This window comes from Pinus tabuliformis, chromosome 6, assembly GCF_031772625.1.
Source record: "Pinus tabuliformis cultivar Carrire ecotype Pingquan chromosome 6, CPIR1, whole genome shotgun sequence".
Classification (NCBI taxonomy): domain Eukaryota; kingdom Viridiplantae; phylum Streptophyta; class Pinopsida; order Pinales; family Pinaceae; genus Pinus; species Pinus tabuliformis.
In genome coordinates this window covers 1,083,834,826-1,083,849,031 of record NC_142292.1, presented here as the reverse complement: position 1 = coordinate 1,083,849,031, position 14,206 = coordinate 1,083,834,826, and the positions used below count along the sequence as shown (strand labels likewise).

Genomic DNA, 14,206 nt, shown 5'->3' with positions numbered 1-14,206 from the left:
CAGTATTAGTCAATTGAAAAGAAGCTTGTCCAATTATAGAAAGGTATTCACTTTCTTCAGCCATTGTTAAACCTTGGACACCAGATAATAATTTCCAACAATCTTTTAGATGGACATCATTCAGGCTAATAGCATAGTCAGGGTAAATGGTTCCATATTGACAACCAGTAGCAAGGTTTCCTTGAATAGTACCAATCCTAGCATGCTCATAATTTTGATGACGGGTATCAAACAGTTCAGCAATACAGGGAGTATTAATTCCATGACGAAATAAAGGAGCTAATCCAATCCTTATCCCCCCAAAATGAAGATAGAAATATTTTCCATCTTTCACATACTGCCGAAATTTCTTAATTTCATCATCAGAGAATAAATTCAAAGCAAGGATTTGCACAGAAGGTCCAGATATCTTAATAGTGATTTCTACCTCTTTCAGAAAGTTTTTCTTCTTGAACAGGAAAGTCATAGGTAGCTTATATATATCAGTAGAATTTAAAGCCGGAGGAGTCCATTTTTCAGGGTCTTCAACTAAGTCATGATTTTCATTTTCTACAGACTCGGACTCAGATGATCGTGAAGAGACTTCAGTAATGACTTTTCTGTCTATGGATGAGAATGATCGCAACAGATTGGCCATGTTAATCTATATCAGAAATAGACTAATGAAAGCTTTTATCTACTCAGTCCAATGATCAACAGAGTGACCTTTCAAAGGCTAGCTGGCTTTCAATAGAATTCTGACTACAGATTAGTGAGTTAGGATCTAGAACAGGGCTCTGATACATGTATATAAGGTGACTTATGGAGTAAATATAAAAAATGTTTTATTTATTTACCATACCTCTCATTTATTTATATTTTTATTAATTTACCATACCTCTTTTATAAATATGGTATTTGGCCCATAGGATTCACTTAAGTAAAACCTATTCTTGAAAATGGGTGAATGGATTCACTTAAATAAAACCTATTCTTGAAAATGGGCGAATGGAAGGTTGTAAGTCCTAATTTCAAGGGCTAAATTTACCTTTTTTACCCTCTCCCTTAAAATAAGGTGGGCTATTTGAGGTGATTTGTAAAAATGTACTATGATACAAAATATTCGCCCACTAAAAATTTAAAACCCCTTAATTTCGCCAAAGGGCGAACATTCGCCCCTAAAATTATCCTTGCTTGGTTCTTTGGATTCTAAAGATCCTTTGAATGAGACTTCCTTTGCTGATGGAAGCATCGCTGAAGTCATGTCCCTTGAAGAAATCCCTTGGAATGATATTAGTCAACGTTCCTCTTTTCTTCATAGTCTTGGTGTGATTCCTACCTTTCTAGATACTTCAATCTCCCCTGCAATGACTTTTCCCTTTCATAATCCTATCTTAATTCATGAGGTGTTGTTTGAAGGAAATTTGGGAGAAATCTCAGCAACCATGCCCATCGACATCTTTGTGGAACCAGGGATAGTCGAAAATATTCATATATTATGATGAAAATCATGCTTAATATTGTAGGTACTTTGTACATTAGTGCATGTTTCATTAGTGTGCAGTATTTTGGTGTGATTGTTTGCATTTTTGAAAACATGTTTTCCCCTACTTACTGTGTGTTCCACTTGGTTTGCAGATGTCAACGAAGCCACTTCCTTATGTCGGTTTAGTTGATGGCGCTTTTGTAGTACACAATTTGTCTTCCTCTGCGTGGGCACTATTTTCTCCCAATGATGAGTTAGTGAGTTTACAGGGTATATGTTTAGGACGTAAAACTAACAACATAGCATAATATAGTGCGATCTTTGAACTATTGTTAGAAGCTATATCTCTTGGTATTAGGGCATTAGTTGTTAAACTTGATTCATAACTCATTGCATTAAAATTAATCAAGCATTATTCCTTTGGAAACCATAAAATCTTACGAATGTATTTGCGTGTTCATCTCTTGGAAAGAAATTTTGATTACATAACATATCAATACATTCCAAGACATCTAAATACATCGACAGATGCATTAGCTAACTATGTTCTAGATCGACATTTGCAACATATGTAAAAATGAAAACTATGGCATAATAGGAACATTAGGTACATAGGGTAGAACATGTATATATATATATATATATATATATATATATATATATAGATTTTGAAAAATGTTTATTACATCAAGAATCAAAATCTGTGTTATGAGACACATGGCTTCTCGAGCCTACATAAGTGCAGAAAATAAAACTAGAGACATGGCTATTAGCTAACATGGTGCTCATGATAGCATGGAATACCGCTAATGACTCAGCCCAACATCCGAAGTAGTCTAGCTGATACTCCCATGGTATGCCTCTGATACCGCAGTGACACATCATCAATCGTAGCATACTCTGGAATGCCTCTCGTCAAGGCCTCCACGTTGCGCTCCACCTCTACCACATGAACAACTACCTCCTCCTAGGGTGCATCCTCAAGTTGCCGTGCCACCCTCCTTGCTATTGGAGAAACCCTTGGAGGTCTCTCTGGTCCAACATTTGCAAAATATCATAAGTCTCAATATTAGTTCACATAATTAAAAAACATAAAAAATTTTGAAAAACAAAAAATAGTTCTTTACCTGAGTCTGTCCACTTTTCTCCAGGTGGAAGTGGAAGATTAGGATCTTGAAGAGATTTAATCAACTAATAAAACATTAATAAAATAAACAGCAGAAATATACAAGTCAGACATAGTGGAAAAGACCTCAGCCTTACTGTATTCCTCACATAATGCAATGTAATCCAATATACAAAGAATGATAATAGTACAAATAAATACACGAGGAAGTTTGTCTCAAGATAGTACGTCTATCTTGGAAACTATGGTTGAGAAGATATCTCAACAAAACACTAATCTAGGAGCCTAACTAGTTGGAGAGAATCTCTCAACCAACTAGGCCTAAACTGACTCCTACCTATGAGGAACAATCTCAATCTAGAAATGTAGGATTAAATCCAAATTTCTTGATTTTAATTAATGTAATTGTTTTGGACTTAGAATTGTTTTCATCACATGAGAGTGAGGCTAATATCCCCCCCCCTCAATGATAAGTCCAAAATAAGAACCAGAAACCATCTTCCAAGTTCTCATGTTGATCCTAAAAAAACACTGCCTAAAAAACCGCCAAAGCTGGGTGCTGAAGAAACTACAATATGAAGGGACCATGAGTCAACTGCATGTCTGATTCATCTCTGAATATCGCTTGACAACTCCATCACGTGCCAAGCTGCAAAAGGATCCAACTATCCTTTGCTTGAAATCAACATCTTGTGTCCACTGAAAATTTTTTATGAACGCCCATTGGCGTATTTGTTTGTCCACTGACAAAAGTTGATAAACGCCCATTGGAAAATCTGTTGATGATGATCGCCCACTGGCTGATGACGTTGAAAAACAACTCACTATTTCTTTTGCTGTGTTTGAAAACTGCTTACTGCTAACTTTGCTGTCAATCGCCCACCGACGAATTTGTTGATGTTCACTCGCTGATGAAAATGCCCACTGGCTGCTTCGTTGATGTTGTCGAGACTTACAGTCTGACAACCACTGTCAATTTCATTGACATTTCTCCCCCTTTATCAGCTGAAATGAGAGACAATCTTCTTCAAATTATTTATGAACTCCCCCCCTTCAGGTGAAGGAGTGTTTCACTAGTGTACTCCCCCGTTCAACTGCACGAGAGTGCCATCTTCATTTTTACTGTTGGCTGCAATATGTGTGAGTGAATTCGATTGTAAAACTTATACAATCGTCTGACCGTGGATGACCATTCCCATACTCCCCCATTCAACTGCACGAGAGTACCATCTTCATTTTTACTGTTGGCTGCAATATGTGTGAGTGAATTTGATTGTAAAACTTATACAATATTCTGATCATGGATGACCATTCCCAGGGATCAATCCATGAATAATTGATCTTCAATCTGGTTGATTGTTGTTGTTTGCTGCATTGTGCTGATGAAAGATTTGACTTGCCACAATGGTGACAAGGATGGAGATCAAAACACTGATCTTCCAAATGACTGGTTCTTTGACAATGAAGGAATTTTGGTTTAACTGCAACTTCAATTTGTGTGTATTTCTGTTTGTCTGCAACTTCAGTTTGTGTGTATTTCTGTTTGTCTTCAACTTTCTCAGAACTAGTTTATGTGATTTGTGCAAGAAACCCTGCACTAAAAAAATTAATGGGCCTTGAATAATCTGGGATATGCAAGTTGGTGTCATCTTTGACATATCCTAAGCCTTGTCAATTTCTATTACTTTGGATTTCTTCCCATGGCTTGATGATTGGTTTGGAAGAAAGTTGAACTGGATCAGTGACCACTTCGACACTTGAAGTTGGTTGGATCAGTGACTTGGAATCATCAGCTGTATTTGTATTGTTCAAAGACTTGGAATCATCACTCTTCTTTAGCAACTCAGTTCTTTGTAGTTGCGACTCAAGTTGAAGGAACTCAATCATTTCATGAGCATGTTGAAGATGCACTTGAATATCAACAAGAGTTGTTTTGTTGATGTTCACCATGTCGCCAGCTGATGATAAAATAAAATTGTTAAGAATTTGGGATAGTTGAATGTGTATCGCCATGTTAGCTTTCTCACTTTGAATTCAGGCTCACTTGTACTGTTGGTTATTGTTGATGCTTTAAACACTTGCTAGAGTTTTATAACTTGGTTGCTTGAACTCTTGATTTCACACTTGCTTGATGACGGTCGCTTTGCTTGAATGATTCACTGACACTTTGTGAATGCTTCAATCAAATTCACACTAGCTTGTTTGTTGTAGATGTCGTGCTTTGAACTTTCGCACTTGATTTTGACACGCTCGCTTGCTTGGTTGTTTGAAGGACACACTTGTTTGCTTTGTTGTTTTAATGACATGCTTGCTTGCTTTGTTGTTTGAATGACACATTCCCTTGATTTATTGCTTATTGCACTTGCGTTAAACACTGGCTTGATTTGATGCTCACTTGAAGAACAGAATACTATAATTCACACTTGTTTGATGATGATTGTGTGCTAGATGGCTTGCTTGAACTTGCTTGATTGATTACTGACACTTTATGCTTTCTTGAATGTACTCATTGAATGTGCTGATTTTAAAAAAGGAAGGGTGTCGAACACTGTTGAAAATGAACCCAAGAGACAAATGACAAGTTAAATCTTGATGACTTAGTTGAAGAATTACTTGACTTAATGTAGTCACCTTAACAATTCAAAATGGGGTGTTGGTTACAACCAAGAATGCACATGTACAATTCAATTAAAAAATGTTTATCTGCAAGTGATACAAAAAGTGTTGATGATGTTGATGTCGTCTTGACTTGAAATTCTTGATTTTGTAGTGTCCTTAACTTGATTGCTTTGATTACATTATGTGAAATGTGCTTGCTTGGAAGATCATCTTATCAAGTTGATGATGTGACGCTTTGTGCTTGTGTACTTAAGCTTGTTTACATGAGCTTGATTAAGCGTTATTATACTTAAGCTTTCTTATGTGCATGTAGTTGTTTAAGCATAATATAGAGAGAGCATTTTGATAATCTGAACACAAGCCATGCACATGCATTCATTACAAATGGTGTACCTAAGATCCACTTATTCAATTTTGGGCGGATCTAGGACACAATCACCACCAAAAATTATGATTTTATTAATTACTGGAGTACATAATTCTTCAATGTCACAACTTTGTCGTGGAAACTTATCAATGAGAATGTCACACTTGCAAACTTTGGAGGAAAATTGTCTTAAAAAACTTCCTGCACTGACTCAATCGCTCTCAAAGTAAAATATTACTTTGAATTACAATAATGACTTTCACTTATCACTCCAAATACAAAAATAAATTTACCTTATCACTCCGCAAAAAGCATGCCCTTATTACTCCATTAACTTTATCATGATTTAAAAAAAATCTTTCATAGCCTTATCTCTCCCAAAGCTCCATACTTTAACTAACTTATGCCCACTTAAAAACTCAAACATATTAAAATATGTAGGAGAAATTGGAATTCTGAAAATTACTTGTTTGAGTGCATAATTTTCCACCTATAGAGTGCACTTTCTCCTTTTAAGCACTTTAACATACTCAACGCTGTGGTCTTCTAAAAATCAGAGGACATATTCTGCGTCGATCTGGCTTCCATTTATTTAATCACGCCATTTGTTTTCTGAGCCTTGAAAAATCCTATCTAGGTCAAGTAATAATGACCAGTGAATTGGGTTCGCACCGCCAATTCTCCATACTAGACAATTCTCCATGCAACAATGTATAATCATTCACATGTTCTTTTCCACTTTTGGCTTCACGCAGCAGGTCCAAAAATAATTTCATGGCAACAACGACATGCATATATTGCTCCCCTCCAATTGGTGTTCATCATGTTGTCATGCAGCAGGTTCTGTGCAGGTATTTTTACACTTGCGCCCTCAAATGTTGGTCAAGGAAAGGAAAGGAGGAAAATGGCATCTAACGCAAAAAAGAACCAAGTTTGTTCCTCTAGAACAACAGAATTAGTTGATGTTTGGAATGGTCAACCCTTATCTGATAGAAAAGTTCCAGATTTTCCACACACTTTCATCAATTTAGAAGAAAATGAAATTTCCAGTCTAGATGGCATAATTAGAAAGGGAGCGACAGTGATAGCTGCTCAAGATACTGGAAGATCAAAAATTGATGTTGTGAATGAACAGAGGATGATTTTGTCGAGGACAACACATCCATCTGAGAATAAATTAACTCCTGAATTTATCAAAACACAAGATTGTCTTAGAAAAAGTATTTTAGAATTGAATTCACGGGTTGAGGATCCATTGCCTGATGCATTGCGAGTTGCTGAAGAAAGTGTTCCTTCTGCTGCTCCAGTAGATGGAAATGAACAATTAGAAAATTTAACCAATGAAGTTGACATAAATTTATTACAGAAGACTCACAATGATAAGGATAATCAGGCCCAATGTTTGGAGGCAAGAGGGGTTGGACATCAAAATGGAAAATGTCATAGTGAACGATTGAAATGTAGCTTAATGGATAGAAATCCAACTGCCCGGACATATGAGTGGGATGGAGATGATTCAATTCACAGTCAAGAGGAAATATCTCCATCAGCTTCAAGGAAAGGTCGTCTGCCTACTCCCGCTACAAGGCGCTTTTCACCACTGAAGCATCCATGGGTTGCAGCTGATATTGCTTGTAGGAGAAATCCTACCAAATGGAGTGTCATTGAAGAAGAAAATTTGAAAAAGGAAGTCGCCAAGTATGGTAAAGGGTGTTGGAAATTCATTCTTGAGAAAAACCATGATATTTTTGAAGAGAGAATTGAGGTGGATCTGAAGGACAAGTGGCGAATGCGGTATGGAAGAAGGCCAAGAGCATTCACTACCACTGTTCCATCTGCTTATGCTTTGGAAAATACCGCACATCCGTGGCCAAGAAGATCTCGAAATTTTCAACCTGTAGCAACTTGATGCGCCTTCTATTGTGGGCGATAATGCTTTTTCTTGTATACTATGTCAAGCATATTACTCACGAGGTTCAACCTTTTGAGCCATTTGCAATTCTTGGACTGGATCCTGCAGCTTCTGAAGTAGAGATCAAGAAGGCTTATCGAAGACTTTCCATCCAATACCATCCAGATAAAAATCCAGATCTAGAGGCCATTCACACACAAAACTATCTATTCTCACATGCTAACTACAGAGAATAGAACTGCATATTTTTTCATTTCCTAGATTTTTTTTTTTTAGGGAGTCAAGCCCAACCTGGCTCCAATACCACATGAAGAAATTTAATCAAATAATAAAACATTATTAAAATAAACAGTAGAAATATACAAATCAGACATGGCGGAAAAGGCCTTAGCCTTACTTTATTCCTCACATAATGCAATGTAATCCAATATACAAAGAATGATAATAGTACAAATAAATACATGAGGAAGTTTGTCTCAGGATAGTACATCTATCTTGGACACTATGGTTGAGAAAATATCTCAACAACACACTAATCTAGGAGCCTAACTAGTTGGAGAGAATCTCTCAACCAACTAGGCCTAAACTGACTCCTACCCATGAGGAACAATCTCAATCTAGAAAGGTAGGATTAAATCCAAATTTATTATTTTAATTTATTTAATTGTTTTGGACTTAGAATTGTTTTCATCACATGAGAGTGAGGCTAATAGATCTCCCCGGAAATCTATACTGGCATAGGCCGAATATTCTACCATGATGAGCTACTGTCGTAGCCATCTAAAAAATGCAGGTGGAAAGGACATTTGTTTACCACCTCCATGACGCGGTACCAACTCTCCCCACTGAGGTAGTGACGGATCCCTGGGTACAGGAGCTTATACCTCTACCCACTAATACTTAAACAATGGGACACACTCTAGGAGGAACATCACCAAAATCGATTCATAGCCAAAATGTTTGAGTCTACCTGTCTTGCATTTGGTGAGTTGGAATTTCATGTTGACCAGTAATACTTCACACTAGTTAAACACAGTCAGACTAAGACAATCCATGACATACTGAAAGTAAGATTTGCTTGCTTCATGCAGAGCTTGGGTTCCGTCTACTCGAACTATAGTATGTATAATTATTCTCATTGGAAGGTTTGTGATAGTTTTAATGTCAATCTCCCCACTTTTTGTTTTGCGGGAACATGGGCGATGTCTAGCTATCATCATGTCAGTACTTTATCCTCCAGCACAAGGACCAGACAACTGAACTCGTTGTCCTCTCCTAGACAAGTATCTGATAAAGTAGATTTCTGCAATCTCTATATCAAGTGCTTGGTCCCTTATCATGAAAATCTGGCGGTCTAGATCCCACCATCCTACCAAGTGTTGTAGTAATTCCACTTGGGTTCTGATCCCAGGGGTACATAAGAATTTGAGTATTCCACATTCTCGAAGAGCCATTATGCAATTGGGATCTTGTGATACTTGATGGTCTTCAACTTCATGACCTCTTTCCTTCCAGTCAATAACCATTTTTCCAGAAAATAACCTGTGAAACATCAATATACAAGGTTTTAATTAGATCCATTAGGGAGTTTTGAGGTCTAAAATGGGTCTCGTAAGGAAATTATAAAAAAATAGTGGAAATAATAAAATAAGATTAGATTACATCATCAAATTTTAGAGGGAAAAAAGAAAAAAACTATTTTTTCAACTTATATTCTTATGGATTTACTCAAATTTCGAGCGACAACACTCGCTGGATGTAGAGTTTTATTCCTCATCCAAGAAGTACCCATGTTGCATACTTTCGATGGACTCTGCTACACGAAAAATGAGAAATACATGAAAAATGTGATTGCAATCACTTATTTTCATGTATTTCTCATTTTTCATGTAGTGGGGTCTATCGAACGTATGCAACATGAGTATTCCTTGGATGAGAAATTAATTTTTTCATCCAACGAGTACTCTCGCTCAAAATTTGAGTAAAACCTTAGGGAGATAAGTTGAAAATAAGAGTTGAAAAAGTAGTTTTGTTATTTTATTATTTTTCAATATTTTTACTTTTTTTATTCCAAAAATGGTGAATCATCCCCCATGGTTGACATCATCATCTTGAATCCTATTGGTTCTTATAAAGTTTATTTTGTTTGTACATTTTAGACCTCAAAATTCCCCTAATGTTATGAAAGAAAATATGCAAAACACTTAGAATTTTTGGAGATCGATTAAATTTTTTACTTCACAGCACTAACGTGTATGTTTATAATTTTTTTCGCGCTTCCAGCACGATGGCACTATTGAGATTAGGGAGGGAAGCGCAGGTCCAATGGGTAATACCTATGCTAACCACCCTCGACTTGAACTTTTTCAAACCCTCATAACTATCTATCCTGAAGATGAAATCACTTGAAATTACAATAAAATTGCAGAGGAAGGACAAATCTCTTACCTACAATAGATGGTTCATCGAATAGTGCGCTAGATCTATCACACTCCTCACCTGACGATCGAGTAGATTTAGGGTAAAATGTGCTCTCCAAGTTACAAAATGACAAATGCTAAATTTGTTTTTACTTTTTGAGTTTATAAAATTTTTTAATCTTATTTTTACCATTTAGGGCATATTTTTACCTATATTTTAAGATTTTTCTCGAAACGGTTAACATTTCTTCACATGTGTAGCGATAGGTTATGGCTAATTAGTGACGGTAATCAATTTTGACTAAACTATAGAGTTTTATTTGATCTCTTTTTCAGACTCGTAAAAAATAAATGAAAAAGGAACCCCCTTAGAGTCATCTTTAAACTCTTTTCTGACTTTCGAAATATGAAAAGATTGCCAAGTACTTGTCTTTTCAAACTCATAAAAGTAAATGAAAAGACGTCTAATCAGTATAAGTTTAACCCTTTTTTGGACTGAGATAGACTAAGTTATGAAAAAGGAATACCTTAGTTATATGTAGCTAAGAGGCTCTCTTGAATATTTTTCTACCTTTTCAGATTCAAGAGACTATATATGAAAAGGGACCTCTGGAGTTTCCTTTTTGCCTATTTTTCAAATTATCTAAACATGAAAAATACGTTGAGTTACCCCTATGTCAGATTCGTAAAACTAAAATTACGAAGGAATTGGCACCATGACGAGACCAAGCTACTCCTTCCTAGGGCTCGTTAAAAATACTAGGATGGATTCATCCGAAGGATGAACTTATAAAACAAGCATATGGTATCATCTTCAAGCTTGAGATTAAAAATAATGAGGCACTTGCTAGAAATAGTGGGTAAAAAATGGAAGTAAACATATCCCGTATTCTGTATAAAGGCAGCATGTCACTCTTGAACATGCCACTTATCTCTAGCTCAAGTCGGGGTTGGGTTATCCTCACTTTCCGTACTAGGTTTTGGGAATCCATTTGACTCTCATCTAATTATATCCTATTGTCACCATGACCTCTGATCCTATGTTGAGTCAAATGTTGCCAAATTTCAGAGTCGTGTTGCCAATGTATTCAAGAGAATTCCCACTTGAAGTTCAAACCACTTATACCCTGTTTGACTTTTCTGCAACAATACTGAATCACTCTTGCTAACTTTGCAAAATCCTATGTTTCATGTCCACGACATGGGAAAAATTATGGCTCTCCTTCGACAGATCACTTCCTATCGACTCCAACTCATTTTCTAGGAAGATGACCTAGAAACTCTCTTTCAGTACCTTGGAGCTTGCATGCCTCAATGACACATTCTTCACATTCGACAATAGGTTCACATCATTGGCCTTCGATTGAATGATTCTGCGAGTGTTCGACTTTAGCTTCATTGTTCACACTCGTGGATTGTGATGTTGTACCTTGAGAACCATCGTCATTATTGGTGGTTTCTTGCGTTCCTGTTAACGATTTACATCATTGACCGGTGATAAGGTGGTTTCTACCATGTTCGAATCCAAAACATCTATTAACATGGTGGGATTCTTACTTTCGTTGGGTCGAGATAGAGATGAAGACCCTGGTTTTCGTCTGATAAATACAAGTTACATGGATTTATTAGATATTCATGGTTGTACACATGATCCCTTCTATTCGAATGGATGCATCCATGCCGTGGATCCATACACCTGATCCATTCTATTCGGATGGCTGCGTCCATGTTGTGCATTCATGTATTGTTAGATGCCTACTCAGAGATGTATTATAAAGCATACTTACATCAGAGATGTCAGATTTCTTTTATCATTCTTGATTTTTAGGTCTCCAGATGGTGTTTCTCCGTGTCCTTGCCTTGACTTGTAAAGCATTTCACCCATCACTTCCTATTCTACCTTCATTCTTTAGGGGGCATTTGTTACACAGTATTTTGTTGCAATCCCCATCTCATATCCTGAAGTGTGAAAATGTTGAAATCTATCAGTTTGTTCACCATGAAACATATTTAGAAACATCCTTGAAGAAAAGAAGAAAAACTTGCCGTAAAATATTTATGAAGAAACTTGTCAAAAACCTTGTTTTCAGGATCAACACGTTTTTCATCACGGATGACCTGTGTTGGTAACTTGTTGCACTATACTAACCTAGCGTTTCCAGTGTGACGTTTATCAGGAAAAACTGTGTCGAACCTCTTTAGGCAATTTTTCCTAAAGTGGAGGAGAAGCTTATCTTACTAGAAGTCACGAGAATGGCAAGATGGTTACAAGTGAATAAGGATTGGAACGAGATCTCCCATTCTTAGTCCTTGATCCTACTTTCATGTATCTTTCCCTTAATATGTGGAATCTATCCCTCCTTTTATGGATCCTTAACTCCCTATCCTTCCCTATAAATGAGATCCCTACTATCCACAACTGGTTGGCTATTGCTTGGTTTCCTTCCTAATGCTAAGCTATGCCCAAATACTGCCCATTTTGATAAGGACAAAGAAGTGCTTGAAGGTTAAGGCTAGGACTTGGAAACTCACCTAGAGGCTTCCAAGATAAAGGATTAAGTGGTTTTAATGTTACCTTTACCATCTATTAATAATACATTATGTGTTTATTTTCCATAAATGTGTCAATCATTCCTCATTTAGTATAATACTCCTTGATTTGTTATATGCTTTATATCTGATTTTTTTTTGATATGTATGCATTTTCCGTCTCCCCGTGATTTTCCTTGGAAGTATTCATCCATAACAACGAAAAGGAGATTGAGCTTGGAAGCGAAAGAATCAAGGACAACACCAACAAGCGTTAACATCAGAGTGAGGTAGGTCATCTATCCTCCTTTGTGTTTTCTAGTATAAACTAGGAAAATTTAAACATAATTGTCTTTGTTTGTTGCTAGATCCTCCCATAGGAGTAGAGGGATCATTTATATCTGCATAAAGGATTTCCTGCATAACGAACGAGACTTGGAGACTCTATATTGACTATCGGGTGCTGAACAAGATCATTGTCTGGAAAAGGTGCCCAATCCCACAGATTGATGACCTTCTGGACAAGATCAAGGGGAAAAAATATTTCAGCACAATTGACTTGAAGTCTGGCTATCACCAGGTGCCTATCGAACCCTCTGATGTGTGGAAGAATACCTTTAAATCCAAGGAGGGAATTTCGAATGGTTGGTCATACCTTTCGGGTTGATGAATTCCCTCGCAACCTTCGTGAGATTGATGGATGACATCTTGTGACCCTTAACTAATGCATTCGTGGTGATGTATTTAGATGAAATCTTGATCATTAGCTAGATTTGGGAAGAGAACCTACACCATATTCGACAGGTCCTTCAAACATTGTGACAAAACAAGATATGTGCCAATTTGGAGAAATTCACTTTTGGCATGACCCAGATTCAATATCTGGGGTATATCATTGATGAGCAGGGTGTGCATGTGGACCCAGCCAAGATAAAAGTCATTCAGGTTTGGAAAGCCCCAACAACTCTAACAGATCTCTGCATATGTTGGGTCTTGCCAATTTCTATCGTAGGTTCGTGTTGGGGTTCTCTCATATCACTTGACCTTTAAATTGAGTCACCAAGGATGGAGCGAAAGCAAAGTTCTTTTTGTCTGAATCCCAATAGAAGGCGTTTTCCAAGTTGAAGCATCACCTCTGCTCTGCACTAGTGCTCACATTACCAGACCTACAACAACCATTTGAGATTGAGACAAATGCCTCCAACTATTCTATTAGTGAAATTCTTACTCAACAAGGGAATCCAATAACATATCACAGTGAAAATCTTTTAGAAAGAGTCTGAAAGTATCCCACTTATGACAAAAAGATGTATTCCATTGTGCAGGCATGCCGACAATGGAAGAATTACATTCTGGGGAAGGAAACGGTCATTCACACAGACCACTGACCCCTGCAGTTCATATAGACACAAGGGAAGTTGTAGAATGGTCTCCATAAAAATGGTCCACATACCTGCAACAATTCCATTTGAACATTAAGCACAAGAAGGGAAGCACCAACAATGTTGCAGACTGCCTCAACCGATCACCAGTCATGGCGCTGACCACTGTGCTTGATTCTTGAGGGCACGAGATTGTGGGGTGGTTGCATCTTTACAAGAGCGATCCAGAATTCGACACCACATACCAAACACTCCTAGAAGGTAAGCAAGCTCCAAATTTTCACCTCCATGATGCACTGTTATGCCACCTGAGACACATCTGTGTTCCTTCAAGTGAATGTGCCAAGACGATTTGGGAGGTGTGCTATAGTGGGGTTGCTGGACAT

The 14,206-nt window shown here is 37.2% G+C and overlaps 1 protein-coding gene across 1 annotated transcript; it reads left to right on the top strand.

Annotated features, from left to right (window-relative positions):
* The first annotated feature begins 6,481 nt into the window (after positions 1 to 6,481).
* Positions 6,482 to 7,486, top strand: LOC149262687 (uncharacterized). The gene has a single exon (XM_089381373.1). The coding sequence runs from the start codon at positions 6,482 to 6,484 to the stop codon at positions 7,484 to 7,486; it is 1,005 nt and encodes a 334-aa protein (XP_089237499.1).
* The last annotated feature ends 6,720 nt before the right edge of the window (positions 7,487 to 14,206 follow it).